This window comes from Melanerpes formicivorus, unplaced genomic scaffold, assembly GCF_026170545.1.
Source record: "Melanerpes formicivorus ecotype bairdi unplaced genomic scaffold, bMelFor1.0.p_v2 SCAF_48, whole genome shotgun sequence".
NCBI lineage: Eukaryota > Metazoa > Chordata > Aves > Piciformes > Picidae > Melanerpes > Melanerpes formicivorus.
Window position 1 is genome coordinate 509,226 of NW_027142400.1, and position 21,879 is coordinate 531,104.

The 21,879-nt window shown below is 38.9% G+C and overlaps 1 protein-coding gene across 2 annotated transcripts in view; it reads right to left on the reverse strand.

Moving 5' to 3' along the window:
- Positions 1–21,879, reverse strand: part of SETD3 (SET domain containing 3, actin N3(tau)-histidine methyltransferase) — a 65,826-nt gene that overhangs the window by 23,880 nt on the left and 20,067 nt on the right. For both annotated transcript variants that reach the window (XM_068160086.1, XM_068160085.1), the window contains exons 2-6: positions 17,498–17,607; positions 15,800–15,892; positions 10,846–10,994; positions 9,798–9,870; positions 9,416–9,672 (exon numbers count right to left, since the gene is read on the reverse strand). In XM_068160086.1, coding sequence (XP_068016187.1) covers positions 9,416–9,672; positions 9,798–9,870; positions 10,846–10,994; positions 15,800–15,892; positions 17,498–17,600 — 675 coding nt within the window. In that variant the 5' untranslated portion in view covers positions 17,601–17,607. The remainder of the gene's footprint in view (positions 1–9,415; positions 9,673–9,797; positions 9,871–10,845; positions 10,995–15,799; positions 15,893–17,497; positions 17,608–21,879) is intronic.

Genomic DNA, 21,879 nt, shown 5'->3' on the forward strand with positions numbered 1-21,879 from the left:
AAACTTTGGTTTACTAAGCAACATATCAATCTCCTACTGTGTGGAGTATTAGCAGTGGAGGATAATCCACTTTGTAATTTAGTTAAATTACTAATTTTAACAAAGACAAGTCCCCTGTATAATTTTGCAGTGCTTAAAGAATACATCCTTTGAGTATTCCATTCTAAGAAGCATCAGCTTGTTATCATATTTTAAATTTATGGAACATTTGTAACTGCTGTTATATCAGGAAAAATATTAAATCTGCACAATAAGTACAAACTTCATATAAGAAAGTATACTTGTAAAGGCATGATGATCTCCTGATATCTGTTGAGGCATCTACTTCCACAAAAGACACACACAAGACCTCTGGGGACAATTCAACTGCCCCAGAAAGTGCAACTCAGTTAGAAAAATAACTGATTTAAAAGCAACTAACAGAAGAGCAAACAAAACCCCCTCCCCATTCTATTGGCTGTAAAAGCAGATGCTTATCTGCATTCTCAATGAGGAGCATGGTTGAGAACCCCATCTTACAAAAAAAAAAAAAAAAGAGCTTTAAAAGCCCATAATACTAACAAGAGAACACATTATTCCTCCCAAATGTGGTTTAAGTGTGCAGAAGCAAATTTTGTTTAGTGCTGGCATATAAGCTTTGAAGTATATCTCTGCTTCTCTAGAGGAAAGAAGATGTTCAGACTAGTGTAACAAAATCCACATCATTCAGAATATGAAATAAATTAATATCCTAATCAGCAGGTTTCTTTAACAATGAATGTCCAGAGAAAGTAATATCTATATCCAAAATGAAAGATATGTTTTATCCTGTCTCTCCTCCAACTTTAAAACACGTTGACTAAAAGAAACAGCAGACACCAAGTAGGACGTGACTATATTTCGATCTAGGCCAGCATGGTCCAACTGGTGCCCGTTGGCTGAATCTGGACCACAGGATGCCTCCATATGGCTTGCCACCTTTTCCTTGGAGGAGATAGGGAACAGCTGTTTGAGGAGCAAATGCTGCCCGAACAGCCAAACACCTCCTCCTGTGTCCGGCTGGCTCAAAGCCCAGAGTTGTCGCTGTGTTCCTGTGGAAGGCAAGGAAGGAACGGGGGAAGGAGGCAGCAGACCTCCTACCCACGCAAGGACTTGAGCTCTTCATTTGTCTAAGACAGACAAATGCAACCTAGCGAAGCCTGTAGCTGCTTCTGAGATGGAGAGGGGCAGCCACAGGAATGGTCCCACAAAGGCCTGTGATCTGCTATTACTGTCATTGTAGCTGGGGGTGAGATACACTAGAAGCAACACAAAAATGAGGAATTTGGCACGTATTTGCAGAATCTGAACCACCATACAGTAGATACACTAAGTGGTATAGTACAAGTATACAGTCAATCTTCAGTTTAATGCCAGCAAAACAGATTAGTACAGTATTTTGGCCTCTACTAAGAGGAAAATCACAGAAAGGCATGAATATATTCTATTATTAACTGCTGATTGATTTATTATTGATCAAGCAGGACAACTGAAGCACTGAAATTCAGACAAAGCAAATTAAATAGCAACACAATTTTACCTTTGTAACTGCCCACACGGTAGAATTTTTTCTTTCCTTAAGGTGACATGCACAGTAGACAAGTAAACCTTATAAAACCCCTTTTGTTTAACAACTGTGCCATCTTTCTTCCACCCATTTTTTACAGTGTCACTGACATAACTTCTGAAGAAAGCTGTTTGATTGGCCTGCCAATGAGTATAAATCAAGTGGTGGGGGGAAACGGAGAACCCTAAGGACCTGTCTGGTACACAATCAAAACCATGTTTGGCTTCCAAACACATTTGCTTTTGACTGCGTATAGGTTGAACACTTTAGGAGTATTAAAATATTCTCCATTATATCACCTTAAAAATAATAACCAGCTTCCAAACATGTGAATACTTTAGAATGTTTTTAAAGGCAGCATATTTGCCTGAATTCAACTCAAACCTTATTTAGCACAAGTTAAATAGTGGTATCTTAAAGCCACATACAGAGAGACAACAGACATTCTACTTCTCACTGACTTGGAAAATCATATTGCTTATTAGAATAGGATAGATTGGAGATAAAACAGAAAAATAGCAGAATAGAGGCATAAGTCACATTGAAAGTATCATCACAACTTCAAAAACTGGTGTCAGAATTAAACTAGAGATGTGAAATCTCACTTAATGTACCCAATATTGAAGAACTACATGTGATACTAGGTTTTGAAGATGCTATGTTAAAATGTCCTAACTAAAATGATATTCCAGTGCCTAACAGCTAATAACTGGATTTTAGAATTTCATTCATGCTCAATTAGTCAAGTTTTTTATGAATAATAAATCAAATTTAGTATATGATCAAAAGGTATTACAGCCTCCAGAAAATTAAGTTCTCTGTCCAATAGCAGACACGAAGAGATCAAAACATCTTTGGACAGATTACTGCAAGGATTGTATTCACCATGGGACTACAATAACACTTTCATAAGCTCCATCCAGACGTCAATACACACTAGTCAAAAAACGGGTATGAGAGTGTTTCTGTGGATACAAACCAGACTGCAGCTACTATGTAATGGTAGCTTGACAGAAGGCAAAGTATTTGCAAGTGTTTGCTCATTAACTTAACAAAGAAACATAAAACTGAGTCAAAGAAAATTAATCTGCTAAAATGTTACTTAAACAGGTGACTTTGCTTTCTCTTTTCTGTTTAATTCTAAAATTCTTACTGATCTGTTGTGTACTGAGGAGCCCAGCACTGGTCACAGTTGTCTGGGTGTGGCCTCAGAAGTGTCAAGTAGAGGGGAAGAATCACCTCCTCAAACTTGCTGGCAACACTCCTAATGCAGCTCAGGATGTCATTAGCCCTTTTTACTGCAAGGGAATGTTGCTGGGTCATGTTCAACTTGTCCTCCACCATATTCATGGGATTATTCCATTCCAGGTGCAGTCCAACCAAAGCAGAGTAGAGGGGCAGAATCACATCCCTCATCTTGTTGACCACACTTTTCACAGTATAACAGTGTATCAGAGGTTGGAAGGGACCTCAAGAGATCATAGAGTCCAACCCCCATGCTAAAGCAGGATCACTTAGGGTAGTCCACGCAGGAATGCATCCAGCTAGGTTTTGAAAGTCTCCAGAGAAGGAGACTCCACAACCTCCCTAGGCAGCCTGTTCCAGTGCTCCTTCACCCTCAGTGTAAACAAGTTTCTCTGCATGTTGAGGTGCAATCTTCTATGTTCAAGTTTGAACCCGTTGTTCCTTGCCTTATTACTGTGCACCACTGAAAAGAGCTTGGCCTCATCCACTTGATACCCACCCCTCCGATATTTATACACATTGAGAGATCCCCTCTCAAGAGTAAATAGCCCCAGGGATCTCAGTCTCTCTTCCTAGAGGAGATGCCCCCTAATCATTCTTGTGGCTCTCTGTTTGATTCCCTCCAGCAGTTCTCTGTCTTTCCTGAACTGGGGAGCCCAAAACTGGACACAGTATTCCAGGTGTGGTCTCACCAGGGCAGAGTAGAGAGGTAGAAGAACTTTCCTAGACCTGCCAGACATACCCTTCTTGATGCATTCCAGGATACCATTGGCTCTCTTGGCCACAAAGTCACATTGTTGTTCCATGAAGAACTTGCTGTCCACCAGCACTTCAAGGTCTTTCTATGTGGAGCTGCTTTCCAGTGGGGCACCCCCTAACCTGTACTGGTACATGCTGTTATTCCTCCCCTGATGCAGGACCTGCACTTGTTCTTATTAAACTTTGTAAGGTTTTTGTCTGTGCCCAGCTCTCCAGCCTGTCCAGGTCACATTGGATGGCAGCACAGCCCAACAGGGTGTCAGCCAAACCCCCCAGTTTTGTATCATCCGTGAACTTGCTGAACGTACTCTCAATCCCCTCATCCAGGTTGTTGATAATGATATTGAACAAAACTGGACCAAATACTGATCCCTGGGGAACACCACTGGCCACAGGCCTCCAAATTCTGATGTAGTCCAGGATATGTTTTGCCTTGTGGGCTGCAAGTGCACATTATCCAACTTTTCATCCACCAGCACCTCCAAGTCCTTCTCCGTAGGGCTAGTCTCAACCCCTTCATCCTCTAGCCTGTAGTGATACTGGGAGTTGCTCTGACCCAGGTGCAGGACTTTGCACTTGGCCCTGTTGAACCTCACAGGGCCCACTTTTTGAGCTCTTCCAAGTCCCTCTGGATGGAATCCTGTCCCTCAGGCATGTGTGCCACCAGCCAGCTCCCTCAGCACTTGTAGATAGATTGCATCAGGACTCACAATCTTAGATATGTCCAGTTTACTTACTTCTTTCCCGACGTGATCTACCTCATGGGGCACACCTTTCCCTGTCAACCTCTGCTTGTGGTGCCTAGGATCTGGGATTCCTGAAGGCCAGCCTAGTTAGCAAAAACTGAGGCAAAGGCAGCACTCGGTATCTCAGCTTTTCCCATGTTCTGTGCCACCAGGTGCCCATCCCATACGGCAGCAGGGCCACGTTTTCCTAGTCTTCCTTTTGTCACCCATGTACTTACAGAAGCTCTTTTGGTTACCTTTGACATCTCTTGCCAGGTTCAATTCCTGCTGAGCTTTAGCTTTCCTAATCTCATCCCTCTATGACTGGACAATGTCTCTGTATTCCTCTGAGGTTACTTGTCCCTGCTCCCACCCTCTTTATACAGATTTTGGGGTGGTAGAAGCCCCATGTGAAGATGAGTTCTTGCAAATGCGAAGCAATTTCAAGCTGTCTGTAGAAGGCCTCATCCAGTCCTTCATTCCTCCTGTTCAGGCAGCCTACAGCAAATAATCTGCAGTTCCTTAGTTCCAGAGACCACAGACTGAAAACAATGTCTAAATCAATGCCAAAATGTTATTCTGGATACTCTTGCAAAACTGACCCTTTTTTGAGCACATGACAGGCAGCTACATACAAGATACCACTTCTACATGAGAGTGCCATTGAACACATACAGCCTGGCTACCATAACAAAAAAAGCTATAGCTAGCTGAAAGGCTCTGCTAATTTAAGATTTAACACTTGAGTTAACTTTTAAAATCTTTGCAGTTATAACAAAATTGTCTTTTAGCAAAGCAGGTAATAACTGCCTTTACTACACGTGGAGAAAAGAGACAACACCGCTTCAGAACCAGCGTCCAAAACATACTTGGGCACTTCCACCTGCTCTAAGAGCACTCCTTGTTTTGATGTTTTGCAGTCATTTACAAAACCTTCTCTGTAGTACACTACAAACAGGCAAACAAATGCAACGTGAAGACCACTGCGTGTTCTTTTTAGAAAGGTTCAAACATGGCTGCATTTTCTTTAGGAATATAATCTCGCTGTGAATGTCTGTAAACTATATGGCTCCCTCTTGTGCCTATTATACCACATTTCAGTGTACAAAAAAAAAATTTAAATAATTTAACATTAAGCCATAAATATTTGGGCTCTATTCATCCTTCAGTAGGCATGCAATGCCCATAAATGTTAATGGAAATCACAGGCATACATTACAGGGGAAAAGAAAACCCTGCAGTCTGCAAAATTTTTCTTTGGAACAAACTACAAAAACATCTTGCGAACTGCAGGTCTGCTGTGATAAAAGCACTCTTTTGACCATTTGCTGCATTTTGATAGCAATGCAGAGGCCCAATGTGCCTTTAAAGTCTATGTGTCAGAATTTTAAAAATATTTTTTAGTTATCAAATTACATAGGTTTAGAAAGGTGTCAGTGTGGTTTATAGAGCCTGGCTAACATGCACAAGCCTCTACTCAGCCAACATCCCACCTGTTTCTGCTTATCAAGCCAGACTACAGTGTAGCTTGCAACAGCTGTGAAACTCATAAATCCACCCATTCTTCATGTGTATCCAGACTGAGCACTTGGAAAAAGAGTTAGAATTCTGAGCAAGCCACCCTTACGGAGAAGCTAGGGAAACAGAACAGACCAGCACTTGTCAGACAGTGTTTAAAACTGCACACCTATCAGAAGCCTAACTATTTTAATAACAGTCTAGCAATCCTATTCAGAAAGAAAATTAAGTATTTGAAAAAATTATTTGTTAACACTTTGATTCCAAAAAAGTGTATTTGTCAGTTTTACAAAATAGTAGCCTGGATACCTGAAGCAGTATCAAAATCCTGATCACATGGGGCACTTTTTATTAAAACACCTATGCTAAAACTATAGCAGTATTGCATGAAATGAGAGCATACAAAATCTAACATTCACTTTCATAAAGCTTGAAGAATTCACTTTAATAGGAAATTTGGTTTACTTTGCTTTTTTTTTTTCATTTATATGATGAATTTTCTTTTGACCATCCCTTCTTCCCTTTTCCATGTGCTCAATAAGCTACCCTTAGCACTAGTACTATGTGAGTGTACTTTGCTCATGATATGAGTGCATGGAAGATGATACTAAAATTCATTTCAGCTTTTGAGAACAAACAAACATGATATTTTGTCTTAGGGAAGAAGGAGCCCCACACACTTTTTTTTAATGAACTTTTTTCTCCACCATGTCATAAATTACAAGCTCTTACCAAAAAGTTGTTTTAAAACATTTCCATGAGTTTTCATCAAAATCATTAATAGTTGGTACTCAGTACGTTCACTTGGCACTCTCGGAGCCAGGTGAAATTACATCTTTCTAATGTGACACTGAGCAAAATCTAGTAAAGAAATATTCATCTGGAATTGCTGTTTTGTGGCAGTGCTGAAGCATGGCACTTTCTTGGGCATACTAATATAAAGCTCAGAGAACATAGCCATTTCTTTAAACACTATTTCCACAAAGGTTCCCCATTGCTGCAGACCAAATAAAACTTGACCACTCTCAGTAATATCAGACTGAGAAGTCTTCCTCCATAAGCTGCCACAGCAGCTTCCTTAGAACTCCAAATGTAAAACAGAAAATGTAACAGTGCAGAATATTAAGGGTTTGTTAGCATGTACAACACATTACCATCACTAGGATTCTAAAAACAGTTGGCCACTAAAGTAGTCTCATATACTTTATTCTCTATATTCAAAATGTAGCTTCTCTTACTTCTAACAGGTAACAGCAAGGACTTTGATGTGGAATATAAATACTTGTTTAGTGAGATATTACTTCAGCCACATTTGTTTAAATGCTATGCAGATGATCTTTGATTAGCTTTAAGAGACAATAAGAAAAACAGTATGTATTTGCCATCCCTAAACAGATTCTGTGCTACATGAACCTTTCATAAACAAAACTGTTTTGTCAAACATTTCCGCTGCTTTTCACATAACACATATCTCATGCTTCAAGAGATGTTACACCACTGCATTTTATATACATTCTTTGGTTGTTCTTGCATCACTTCAATATATTCTACACATATTCATCAGTCACTGAGAAGCACTTCTGAAAAAAAACAGACACATGGCTATCAAAATCCAAGGTGCCATTCCAGATCTCATTGATCTGTAAAACTGTACTTCATGTTTTGTTTTGTTTTTAATTAAAGTTGTGACCGCATAACCTCTCATATAGTACTACTAGTGCAGGATTAGTCAATGGAAATGACAGAACTAGTCATAATCAGACAGCTAAACTATCACCATGTACTGCAAGAGCACAAACAACTCTTAGATAAATAGGATAACGTTACACATTATTCTGTTAACGACTCTTTAAAAACCAGTAGTATATTTAAGTTTAAAAATATATTCTTAAAAAAAAAAAAATATCTAAGAGCAGTTTGCTTAGGCTGTATACTTTGAGGGGAAAAAAGTGAAAAGCTGGAAGGTCAGGGTGTGCACTGGCAACCTAGGATAGCACATGGCAAGAAGAGACAGCTGGCTAAACTATCGCTTCCTGAATCATGACACATGGAAGGAAGAGGTTTGTTGGTTCCTGATACTAAAGCTATTATTCCTACCATACTCCTTGTCTCAAAATGAAATGCATCTTATTTGGTTTTCATAGTATCATAGTATCATTCAGGGTTGGAAGGGACCACAAGGATCATCTAGTTCCAACCCCCCTGCCATGGGCAGGGACACCCCACACTAGATCAGGATGGCCAGAGCCTCGTCCAGCCTGGTCTTAAACACCTCCAGGGACGGGGCCTTGACCACCTCCCTGGACAACCCATTCCAGGGTTTCACCACTCTCATGGTGAAGAACCTCCTCCTCACATCTAACCTGAATCTCCCCACCTCCAGCTTCATTCCATTCCCCCTAGTCCTATCACTACCTGAGATCCTGAGAAGTCCTCCCCCAGCCTTCCTCACTATTTTCAATGACTTCAGTTTTCAAAACCAAAACCCCCTCCACTCCTTATACTTGATAAATTTATACAGTTTGAATCATAGTTCTTCAAATGCCAAACAGCTAAGCAAAATAATTTAACTTTTGTTGACTTAAAACAGTTCATATAAAAGCTTTGGAACTCTGGTAATATTAAAGGAGACAGAATTGCATTATGTCTTCTGACCTCCTCTATGGCAAAAAAAAAAAACTTCCACAGTTGTGGAAATTCAGTCCATAGAGCCATTTGCTTTTCACAGATTGTGCCACAAAAAGCTTTGGAAGTTTAGAGATTGAGCACTACCTTGACAGTAATACATCACCATTCATTTACGACATCAACTGTGTTTAGACATCACTCAGTAACAGCTCTTAGAAAATTAATTTAAATGATTCCTTCAGAACATGATGGAAAGTTCACCCATCTCAAGCCTCCTCATACTCTAATTGTTACCAGATGTGTTTATTTTTGTATTTGAAAGCAAATCAAAATAATGATGTTAAACAGCAATTAAAACAACAGTTAATCCATGGTCATTGGAAATACAACATATGCAATGGTTTTATCTTGTCAACTAACAATTATAATTTTACCTCTTTTACTGTAAATTATGCACTTTTCAGAGGCATAAGTTGTAGATCTTAGCAGGTCACCCAGCCCAACTTTGAAAAGGTGAACTTCAAGTCTGGCTACTAGTATCAAGTTGAAGACAATAGCTGGATCACACTTATCTCCTTTTCCCCAGAAAACATAAATCCAGCTCCCTTAGCTACTTCTTGGGAGGACAGGGGTTGAAGCCTTCCTCTGATCTTATCCCACTTTGTCAACATACTTCTTGTACTGGTGAGCCCAAAATGATTCCAAGATAAAGCCTCACACAGTGACAAACCAAGGGCAGTAACCACTCCTCTCAACCAACTAAATACATTCTTATATATTCATAAACCTACTGAACCCTGTTGTGAAATTTCAACAGTTCAAAAGCCAGCAGAAATTACTTTAATGATTCAAACCTTTAAGAGCAATATACTTGCTCTGTTCTTTAATGTCACTGTTTTACACCTGTCTCAATAATCACTCTAAGAACAACATATACTTCATTTAAGGTGCTTACCTGAATGACTTTGTAGAAATAGGCATACTGTCGAGCTGTATTTTTATATTGGCTAAAAACATCATGTATGGCCTGAGTTGACTGAAGGTACTGCACTTCATCTTCTTCAAAATAGAGAGGAGTGTCATATTCACTGGGGAGTGTCTGGATGTAGGGTAGCCAGAAAGAGTTGGGGTTGGCTCGCTCACAAAGAAGATGGAATGCCAATGTTATATTGCCCATGGCTTGAAGAATTCGATCTTGAGAATACAGGGATCCTGAATTAGCACAGAAAGGTGATACAGTAAATTAACTGTCCATGGAAAACATCACCCTAGATTTTGTTTAAAATGAACATGATGAGGTAACATGTAAGACTTTTCAACAAAAAAAGTGCTCTTACCCAATACTGAATTTTTAGCTGACTCGACTGTCATCAACAGCTTTCTAGGAACCCATAGAAACAACTCTTCAGCCTACAGAAAAGAAAAAACCACAGAGGGTCAGTTAGCATTTAAATTTCACCCCAAGTGTCTCAGGTATACATCACCTTTAAATTACAGGTTGTTTTCATTTTCATTTGTTTTAAAATTGAAAATATTCCAAAACAAAGTTATTCCTTCTCTATCATTGCAAATTAAACAAATATGTTCCATATTGTGGCAACCAAATGTTACAATCTGCATTACACAAAGCTTAAAACAAAGACACTCAGATTACAAAATAAAGTGCTTCAGTTTGGAACTGCTAACAGATTGCCCACACAACCTCAAAGCTACCACTTACATTATATTGCTATTAACTAAGTGATCAAATGTTTTCTCCCAGTAGAGGTTTTCTCATGTTGCCCATTTTATCAACCAGTGGTGCTAGTTTTATTAGCTATGTGCCACTCAAGCCCTAAAATTGAATATAATATGCTTGTTTTCTAAGATTCTTCCTATAACAGCTGATTGTTCTTCAAAGCTGCTTTCCCATCTGTAAAATGGGAATAGAAAGAGGCAATCTTAAATTCTTATCTTTTAACAGCTAACTCTGTGTGTCTATATTTTTACCTGATGATGAAAAAACACTCTTTACAATTACCAAGAAATTTTGAGATTCTTTTTATTTTCACTGGAAAATAATATTGCAAATACCTCTGAGGCCAAAAGACCAGTGCTTTGAAAGAAGGAGCAAGAAAGAGGCTAAGCAGTTAAAAAACATGGAAGAGAGATCAATAGCCTAAGCAACAGAGAAAAAAAAGCTGATTAAAAGCTCACAGTATTATCCAATAGTCATCAAAACTAACACTCAATTTCATCAATAATTTTATTTCACTAGTGTGAAGAGTTGGGAGCATTTCATATGAACAATTTCATAAGCAGTCAAAAGGGGGAAGGTGGAGAGTGTTTCAGAGGTTTGTAGCCACAAACAATTTTCTAATCTAAGTCAAATGTTCGTGTGCTTACCTTTATCTCTCTCATTGCTTTCAAACCAAATCCCTCCTCTTCAAAGTTAGCTATTTCAAAACCCTCTGTGGATGCTCCATTTTCAGTTGCCCACTTTATTAATTCAGGGAAATAGTCATCTCTTTTTCCATCAAAGACAACAGACAAACCTATACACACAATGCATTAAAAAAACAAATGCAGAAATAAGAGGACCTAGAAAGACAAAAGTAGTTCAACATAAAAGCACATGTAAAAAGTTGTTTGTTATCCCGCAGCAATTCTACTTTGAAGTAGCTGAGTCAGAACTGGTCTTTGTTAAGTGTTACTCAATAGTATACAAATGTCATACCCAATTTTCATCAACTTAAATATTCTGCCAAATTGACTTACCAGTCATCTTGAAAACACAACCACCTAAACTGAGCTGTGATGAAATACAAAGCTCCTCTCCTCTTCCCCTTTTAAAATAAATTGAGCAAAAGTATTTCCCATCTTAATAGTGACAATAAATGCAATCACCACAACATGTTAATACAGACACAAGGAGGAATTTCAGAAGCAAGCTGCAATTTCATTAATTCAGCACTGGAAATTATGATAAGCATCTCTCGAGTGCCTTCTCTCACATACCAGACATTTAGCTTTTTCCTGTAGCATATGGATCTATTAAAATAACTAAGGACTCAGCATCTTCCTGACATCACAGAGTTCACCCAAATTTTTACGCTTTGCTTCTCCAACAGAGAGACAAGTAGTCCTCCAGTGAAACTGCAAGCCTCATTCATTCCCTCAGCTTTCCCCTTTACAGTTATCTGATTTGAACCCATGCATTTTAGCTCCCGGTCATACTTAGCCAGCTCCTTCTGTACCTCTTTGCCTGCATTCTCTTCAACAGAAACTGTAGTGTATGATGCTGTTCAAAATGTCCAAAACCCCCTTAAGTACTTAGGCCATTTTATGAGTGACATGTCCTCAGCAATTGCATACAAGCAAAGATGTTTTCATAGAATCACAGAATCATTCAGGCTGGAAAAGACCTCTGGGATCACCAAGTCTCCTAATTCTACAAAGTTCACCATTAAACCATATCCCCAAGCACCACATCTGAATGACCTGTAAATACACCCAGGGATGGTGACTCAACCACCTCTCTGGGCAGCCTATTCCAATGTCCAATTATGCTTTCTGTGAAAAAAATTTACCTAATGTCCACTCTAAACCTACCCTGTTGCAGTTTGAGGCCATTCCCTCTTGTTCTATTGCTAATTACCCGTGAGAAGAGACCAGCACCAACCTCTGTATGTCCTTTCAGGCAGTTGCAGAGTGATTAAGTCTTCCCTTAGCCTCCTCTTCTTCAAACTAAATATCCCCAGCTCCTTCGGTCACTCCTAAGACTTATTCTCCAGGTCCCTTACTAGCTTTGTTGCCCTCCTCTGCACTCGCTCCAGCACCTCACTCTCTCTTTCGTATTGAGGTGCCCAAAGCTGGAGACAATACTCAAGGTGCGACCTCCTTAGATTAAACAGATTTTAGGAAAATAGCATTAGCACATTTGAAGTATTCCCTCCCACTCCAAATCACACATTTCAAGCCCCTGAATCAATTAAATCTGAAATTAACATAAAAGGGCAAGTATAATCTAAAGCTGCGGTCTCTGATGATGAAGTATAAAACCCCCAATAAAGCATAGTTTTACTGCAATTACAATGTGATGTATTTTGGCACTTTGAAAAAAAAAAAAAAAGGCAAAACCAAACAAAACACAACCAAAAAACCAAAACCACTGGCATTTCTCCTTTCATTCATACCCTTTTCAGTATGCTGTTTTCTGTGGAATATAATTCAGAGTTAAGGCCTCACAAACCTAGTAAGATTATTTGCATAGCTTCCACAGAATTTGATAGGTGTTTATACTGTCTAGGACTTCACTCCTAGAGAAGCTGACATTTTATGGCCAAGACAAGCGGTCTGTGCAGTGGGTGGGCTGACAGGCTGTACCCAGAGGGTGGTAGTAAATAGCTCTCTCAACCTGGCATCCAGTCACAAATTGACATTTGGCCCAATTGCTGTTTAATATCTTCCCAAGTGATCTGGATGCTGGGATCAAGGCACCCTGATGAAGTTTACAGATGACACCAAAATTAGTGGGGAGGTTGATGCTAGAGAAGAGAGAGCCACCCTCCAGGAAGACCTGGACAGGATAAATAAGTGGGCCAGCAAGAACCTTATGAAGTTCAGCTGGGACCATGTAGGATCTTGCACCTGGAAATACACAACCCAGGAGTCTAGCTCAGGGATCCACCTAGCTGGAGAGCAGCCCTGTGGAAAGGGACCTGGGGATCTTAGTGCTGCTCAGCATGAGTGAACAGTGTGCTGCAGCAGCAACAGCCAACAGGATGCTAGGCTGCATTGGCAGAAGTAAAGAAGTCATTGTCCCGCTCTACTCAGTGCTTGTCAGAACACACATGGAGTGCTGTGTGCAGTTTTGGTTCCCTCTGTACAAAAAGATGTGGGCAGACTGCAAAGAATCCAGAGAAGGGCCACAACAATGATCAGAGGACTGGAAGTCCTGCCATATGAGGAAAGGCTGGGAGAACTGGGTTTGTTCAGCCTTGAGAAGAAAAGGCTTAGGGGAGACCTTATTACCACACACCAGTACATAAAGGGTGACTACTAGGATGATAGAGACTCCCTTTTTACAGGCAGTCACATAGAAAAGACAAGGGGCAATGGGTACAAGTTAATCCTGGAGAGATTCCAACTGGAGTCCAGAAGAAAATTTTTCATAATAAGAAGAGTTAAACATTGGAATAATTTCCCAAGAGAAGTAGCGGATTGTTCAGTTTTAAGACTCAGCTTGACAGGGTGCCGGGCCATCTCATTTAAACTACACTATCAACCTAGAAAGGTTGAACCAGATGATCCTTGGGCTCCCTTTCAACCAGGCATTCTGTGATTCTCTTTTGACTTCCAACACTGACTACTGTAACAAGTGTCCTGAAAGCTTTTAACATCCAACTTGCATTTATAACTATTCTGCAACTCTCTTTGAAATCCTACCTCTCTTCCTCACATAGAATGGGTCCAATACTTCCCACATTTTTCTAAATTAAAGAGAGGAACAGCTCCTTTAAATTACAAGCACTGCTGCAGAACAATTAATTTCTATATTGAACAAAATATTGTTATACTGATGAAAATCTATATTGGAAAATGAGCTTTATTTATAACTTTGCTAAGGAGTCAAACCAGAAAAAATTTTAGAAAACAGAAGTAGTCCATTATCAAATCAGGAATTTTCTATGATCAAAATGGTTTTCATTCATATTCTGCAATCCAATATTTTATTCAAGAAAAGCACAAAGTATGACACTTTAGGCAATGGGTATTTATTTGTACATCTTGAGTTCCCAACAGCAATTTATACTTTCTTTGTGAATGGTTTAAAGTCTTTATTAAGCTGGAAAACAATAAATTACTACATCCCATTACAGAATAGTTCTGAAAAACACCATACTATTCATGCTCCCTATGAGTGCTAAAAAGATAACATTAAAAGCCATTTGTAACTCAACAGTACTGCGGTCAGTAGGTATTGCCTCTTTCAAGAAAGAGGAGGCATCCTACTAACATAATACTGTTACACTTCTTCTACCACACCAGCCATTTCCCCCCTGAATGCTACAATCTTTCTGTCACAGGAGAAAGCTATAGTGAACAGCCCTACACTAACTCTGATCTTGTTAACCTGAATTATGTTTTACTGTTATTAGATCATAAAAACCAGTACATGTACCGTTAGTTTATAGAAGTTACAGGACAGCAAAACAATGAATTAAGTTCATCTCCACAGAGGTACAGGATTGAGGCTCTCAAACTGCCAATAACTGATGTTCAAAGGTTTAAAAGTCCTTTCATGATGCAGGATTCTTATGTGTTAGTCAAAATTATTAGAAACAGGTGTGAACACCTCAAGCCTCTGAAGTACACTCTTCTGCTTTTTCAAGCAAGCACATGAACCAAGTACGATCCATTTTAAATGCAGTCTGGCTTTTTTGCCATCACTGTATAAATAGCAAGGGAGAAAGAACTGGTTTAGGAATTTGCCAGGTATATCCAGCCCAAATCTGTTCATTCTAATGTCAAGAAGTTACTTCTCTGCCATTAAAATACAAGTCATAAAAGAGGTTAATTTTCCTAAAATTGTATGGAAAGTATTTTTTAGAGTGTACATCCAAACAAAACCAAAGCTAGCATGAAAATAAACTATCAATGGTGAGTTGTTGCAGAAAGTACTAGAAGAAAACAGTTATAACCTGAAAAATAAGCCTAAGTTCCACTTACTAAAATTGGCAATTAAACTTCCTGTTAACTGTGGTACCACAAGCCTTTATTTTCCTTAATTGTATGCTTGATTTACAGCAGGTAGATTATCTGATTTATTTTGTGTTTTATTTATATTTTGATCATAATTTAAAGATGTTGAATTGCTGAAACTGTTTTCATGTCCAGTAAAATGTTCAGGTCAAAATAAAAGCTACAAAATCAAATGCAAAGTGTTCACACTTACAGAGGCAGAAGGGCAGACTATGTGATCAGGAAGCAAAGTGTCTTATTTTCTCTAAGGATTTTTTTTTTCTTCTGGTCCTTCAGATTCTGATGACAATCTCAAATTCTTTTTTCTACTTATCAGACAGAATCATCACAGGATGATCACTTGCCTGTGATACTCATTCAGAATTACAAGTATGAAAATCGTTAATGCCAGTGGTTATGTCCACCACAAGATTTCAGAAACACCTGCAAGTGTAAAAAGCAACTGCATGCCAGAGAATTAAGATCTTTGTCCCCAAATAATAGGATTGCATAATACTTATACCATAATAATAATAAAGCCTCTGCTGTCAACAGACAATTCGTTAGGCAAATCAGTACTCTGGGCTACACTTATCTCAAAGACTTTTGCCTTTACCTTTTTGCTTTTTGCGAATTTTCTCAACAAGTGAGCGAATCTGTACATATTCTTCCCATTCCTTACCAGGACCTGGGGTAGGACTGCTGCACTCTGGAAATAAAAATGGCAAATTAAAAGAGATGTTACTTTTATTTTTGTAATAAAAAAATAATTTAAAAAATCACATCAGAGAATAGGTCATGATTTATCAGTAGCTAACTGAACCTTAATACTACTTGACCTTTAAACATCTTTACATGGTAAACACTGTAATCTCTACTGTTACAAACACCTCATTCTTTGATATTGTAATTAATAGAGACTTAGATTTTTTTTACAGCATAACTTACCTCAAGCTGTTTTGCTTTTTTAATATTCTCTCAGATACAAGAAATATCAAATGTTTAAAAAGCTAGGAAGAAAAAAGGTGAACAACCAGATCATTAAGTAAATAGTCTCTCAGATAAGACCAAAAGAAAATGTTTTAAAAGTGTCTTTTCTGATGATCCAAGCAAAGCACTCTTTTTACAGTAGCCTGCTTACCATCATTTTTGCTGTAGTGAAAGTAGATGATAATAGTACAGAGCTTACCTTAAGGATTTGAGAATTTTGCTGATACATATACTTGACCTGCCCAGTGAGTAGTGTTTTCATAAATGCACATTGAAAGGACAAGCAAAGGAATACCTAGCCAAGGTTTGGCTCTAGATTATACCCACGGAGGCCCTGACAATATTCTAAATGCCAGCATGTGGATTTCATGATCTAAGCCACATAAATCCAAGTGAGCAGATGAAGATTACTTTGCTCAACTGATTTGAAATTTTTTTGCATTATATAAAATATGGAAGCTTGGCAAAAAGAACAGCTGATACTTGTCTTTGCTCAGAAAATTAGACCTACATTTTGGTTTTTGGTAGCAAAGCAGAGGCCAATTGTAGCATAAGCATCAAACTGCTCTGCCAACTCCTTGTCTCCTCTTTGCAACCAATAATGAAGGAAAAATAATAATCTATTTTTATAAAGGCAATATTGAGATGTGTTAAGGATATGAACATTTGGACTTGTGTTTCAAGAAGCGTAGCTCAGCACAGTTACTAAGGAGTTAACAGCATGTTAGCACTATCATATGAAACTATGCTCAGTTCTTTGTATTTACTAGAAATAATGAAAAGTAATTATAAGTAAGAAAAAAAAGAATTAAACACTACCAAAAAACCAAAAATTCAAACCAACAACAAAACCCCCACCACTTTTATTGGAGAGATGGAAATATCAGCGCAGCTGAAGTGAGTTTGTATAGCTGCCTTCCACAGTTAATTCTTCTACTCTGAAACCAGTGCAAAGGACTACTCAAATGTTAAACAGAAACAGTGTAACTCTTGAGGTTTAGAATAAAAACATTTTTGAGAAATCTGAACTGTTGCATTACCAATAACAGATGAGTATTTATGCCTCTGTAGAGATGTAAAGCCTGCAATTGCCAGAAATAAGGCATTCCCAATACCTACACACATAAATGAGCCTATAATGGTATATGCTAACAGATATAGAGACTGAGATACATACCATGCCATCTTAAGTGACCTGAAATAGCAAGCTTGGTGACTTACAGGTAATGAATAGAATTTGCTGGTTTCAGTAAGAAAATGAGAATGTTTTTGAGTGGTCTTTACACCATCCCTTTTCCCAGAGAAGCATAAAACTTAAACTTACTTTGCAGTAACTCACTAATTAGATTCAACATTTCCTTTGGAGATACTGCTGCTGTGGCTCCTGTACCTGACTTCTGAGTTTTCACTCGGCTTTTCTTCCCCATCTTCCAACTAAAACAGATAAGAAGCAAACTGTCACCAATTAACTAAGAAACAAAATATGATGATGATGAATGGACAAGATGTTCTTACTTGTCACTTTGAAAACAAAACAGAGGATGAGAAGTTGTTCTGGCAGCTATATATACATGCAAGTATTATTTGCATAGCCTGAATGCAAGACAACCATTTAGAGTATTCTGAAGCAATATTTCATGTAGCTGCACATTAATTATCTCAGGGTAATGAGAACCTAGAATTGTATATTGGGGGGAGGGGGAGGAATAAAATCAGATCACTTGCAAATTCATTAGTTGTGAACAACAATGAGTTTATTTTCCCTCATCAGCCGCACTGTGGACATCATCTGAATTAGTATTTATGACTGCACTAAAGTAGTAATTCAGAATTAATAGAAAAGTAAGTATTTAATGTTGGCATTAAAAGTTCAAGATAATTAATTGAGAAAAATGCATTTTCAGTTACCATTAAACCCAGAACACCACACTGGGCTGGCTTTCCAACATTCAGAGTCCCTTGTTCTCATGGAGGACTTAAATCACACAACATCTACTGGAAGGGCAGCATAGCAGGGTGTTAAACAGCCACAGAATTTCTAGTGTGCATTGGGAGCAAATTTTGATGCTGATGCTGAACAGCCTTCTAGGGAAGGCGTTGTGCAGCATCTGGTACTCATGAATAAGGAAGAACTGCTCCTGTATATGACGGCCAGTGGTAGCATTGGATGCAGTAATCATGAAATGGTAGTGTAAGATCTTGAGGCAAGAAAGGAAGGAAAGAAGCAGACTAAAGATCCTGGGCTCATGACAGCAGAGATTGAGTTTGCTCAGGGAATGGTAATCAGAATGTCCTAGGAAACTACAAAGAAGCCCATAACAATTGGTCATCTGTCTGACCTGTCTTCTCAGAGCACAGAAACAAGCCTTCCCCACATGCTAGAAAATCAGCAAGGAACAGCAGGAGAGCAGCTGACCCTACATGGGACTCCCCACTGAGGTCAAATAAAACAGAAACATACATAAAGTAGAAGCTGGGACAGTCAATCAGAAGAGAATCTAATCTCTGCTTACCAAGACAGGGTAACTGAACTAGGGAGACCAAAGCTCATCTGGAACTGGAATTGAAGATGGATGTGAATGGCAAGAACAAATGTTTCTACAGGTTCATCAGCAAAAGAAAGATAGAGAATAGTGCAATTCATCTGCAAAACTGGAAAGCAACTTAGTGATGAAAGGTACACACAAAATTGAGGTACCAAACATCTTTTGCAGGGCTTTACCAGCAGATGCACCATCAGGCTTCCCAGGTTTCTGCATCTAGTAGCAAAGTTTGAGTGGAGGATCAAGCTAAGGACTATTCAGTTATGCTGGACCTATATAGGACCAGATAGGAAACAGCCAAGGTAGTGAGAAAGCTGGGTAATGTCACTGGAAAGCTGCTATCATCTTTGAAAAGTCATGGTGATTACCTGATTAGGCTTTGAAATTGAAGTAGAAAATTGAGCCTCTCAAACTCCAGAGATCCCTTTTTCCATGTTCATTTTTCCTATGATTCCACATGTTACTGCAACTGCTATTTTCTCATCTATATGGACAGGCTACATAGTCTATATAGTATACAATATCTTCTCCTACATTATAGAAGAGTTAGCATCCAGTTCCTTCATAGTGAAAGGAGAGTCACGCTCGGGGCACTTTGGTCATCTAAAAGATTTCAACTGCTTGTGTCATCAATATCACCTCATCCATAGAAGCTAAAGTTACCACACACTGCACAGTAAAATCCATAAATATGTTAAAAGTCACTGTACAGAAGTAGTACTGTGGACTCCAGGTATTCTGAGCACTCAATATATATAAAAGGGATCCTTTCATCCTTGGTCAGTGTAGGCAGCTTACCCAATTTTTTTCCTCCCATGCTCTATCAATAATTTTTGTTCCTTGTCAGCTGGTATTAAGACCGCAATGTATCAATCAGCAGCCGAAAAGTTGCTTCTCCACACTGACACTGCAATTTGTACATTAAGCAACTGTATAGGGCAGATCTTTCAAATACAAACGCTGTATGTTAAAAAAACTTCTAGTGGGAAAAGTACATAATCTTGCTATTTCCATTCTCCATTAAGATTAGAAGGAACAAGAAACTTCCAACCGCTAAGGCTTATTTTAAAAACTGACTTTGGATGACCTGGAAGCAAATTAAAGTTAAGTGTTAACTTACTAACTCAAAATTAAAAGAGCTCAAAAGGGACTGAAAAGACAACTTGTAATGAAAGCGGGGTGGGAGGGAGGAATCTAAGGCAAAACTAAAAGGTATTTTTAAAAAGGAAGGCAAACAAACCAAATTCTTTCCTCTTCCAACACTAAACAGTGCAAGGAACAAGACTGTCCCTGAGTACACTGAGACTGAAGTCTTGGGGCATACCCTCTGTGATTTTAGTGCTCTCTAGCAGATATCAGAGGCTCAGACAAGCCATCTACACTGCTTAATTTTATCAGTTCCCTTTGAGTTGTGTAACTTACTTTCCCAGTACCATTTCTGCCATAGATAGCCCTCATGTTCAAGCTCTCATGTGCTAGTGAGGATTCCACAGATTCAGTTTGGGAATAACACTGACTGGCTGTAAATGAACACTGGACTACTTTTGAAAGACATTGCCCTAACACAAGTAATAATATTTGATATAGATTTTACAACATTTTTCAGCTCACATGATGCAGAAAGTAATGCTCATTATGAGATCCATGTTGAATTTCGGATAGTAAAAATCAGAAATAGGATCAATATAGATGGCCAGGCTGCAGTACAAGACACATAAAAGCTACAACAGTAAAAACAAGAACTCAGAAGAGCTGATTTTCATGGTCTTCCCATTATACACTTTTCCCCTTTTTTCCTCCCCTATTAATTTTCTTATACCTGTAAAATGATAAATAGAGCCCTCAGTACAAAAAGGCATATTCACAAAAATCCTCTTCACACATCACCTACTCACTCAAGTGTTCCCCTCTCCCATATGCTATCCTGCTACATTACATTTTAGACCCTTTTGCTCTTAACAGAAATCAAGTCATATGGGTCTGTAATGGATTCAACAACAGGTTTGGGGACAGAGTCCAAAAATCTTCTGGGCAAGAACAATGCAGTTCTCTGTTGATTCATACAAATGGTTTTCTACATTCCCTCTAAGCATAAGCCCTTGAATCTTTAGAATAATCAGATAATTAAAGCATTCAGTGTATTCCATATTACAACTTGTAATTTATTATGATATCTAGTTTATATTAATCAAGATGCTCACAAATATTAAGATGAAGAAGCTGAACAACTGAACTTATTTTGAAGGATTTTGGCTTCTCATTTCTAAGAGCAAAGTACACTTATCAACCACTAAATTGAGGAAAAGCAGTCTCAGTAAATGTTCTATACACAAAACTACCAAAATACTGCAGACTTTTGTTTGGTTGGGTATTTCTGTTGTTGTTGTGGGGTTTGGTGTTTGGTTTTCGTTTTGAGTTTTGTTGCTATTGCTTTCTTTTTAAAAAATTGTATTTAGAGCAAGTATCTGTTTGGAATGTAAATAGCAGTAGGTTTTATGGAAAGAAAAAAAAATACAGACAGTTGTGTACATATTATAGCAATCAGAACAATGATACACTAATACATGAAGTTGTATGAACATGATACACAGCCAGTACTCAGTTTTGAATATTTTCCATGTTAATAGCAAGAACATATTTCTGCAGTGAAAGCATTGGGGTCGGAGTGGCTGGAGAGCTCCCAAACAGAGAGGGACCAGGGGGTACTGATCGACAGATGCCTGAATATGAGCCAGCAGTGTGCCCAGGTGGCCAAGAGGGCCAATGGCATCCTGGCCTGCATTAGGAATAGTGTGGCCAGCAGGAGCAGGGAAGTCATTGTGCTCCTGTACTCTGCATTGGTTAGGCCACACCTTGAGTACTGTGTCCAGTTCTGGGCCCCTCAGTTTAAGAAGGACACTGAAACACTTGAGTGTGTCCAGAGAAGGGCAACAAGGCTGGTAAGAGGCCTTGAACACAAGCCCTATGAGGAGAGGTTGAGGGAGCTGTAGCCAGGAAGGGGTTGGTCTCTTCTCCCAGGCAACCAGCACCAGAACAAGAGGACACAGTCTCAAGCTGCGCCAGGGGAGGTTTAGACTCACCGAGCAAGTCGTTCACCATTGGAATGGGCTGCCCAGGGAGGTGGTTGAGTCACCGTCCCTGGAGGTGTTCAAGAGGAGATTGG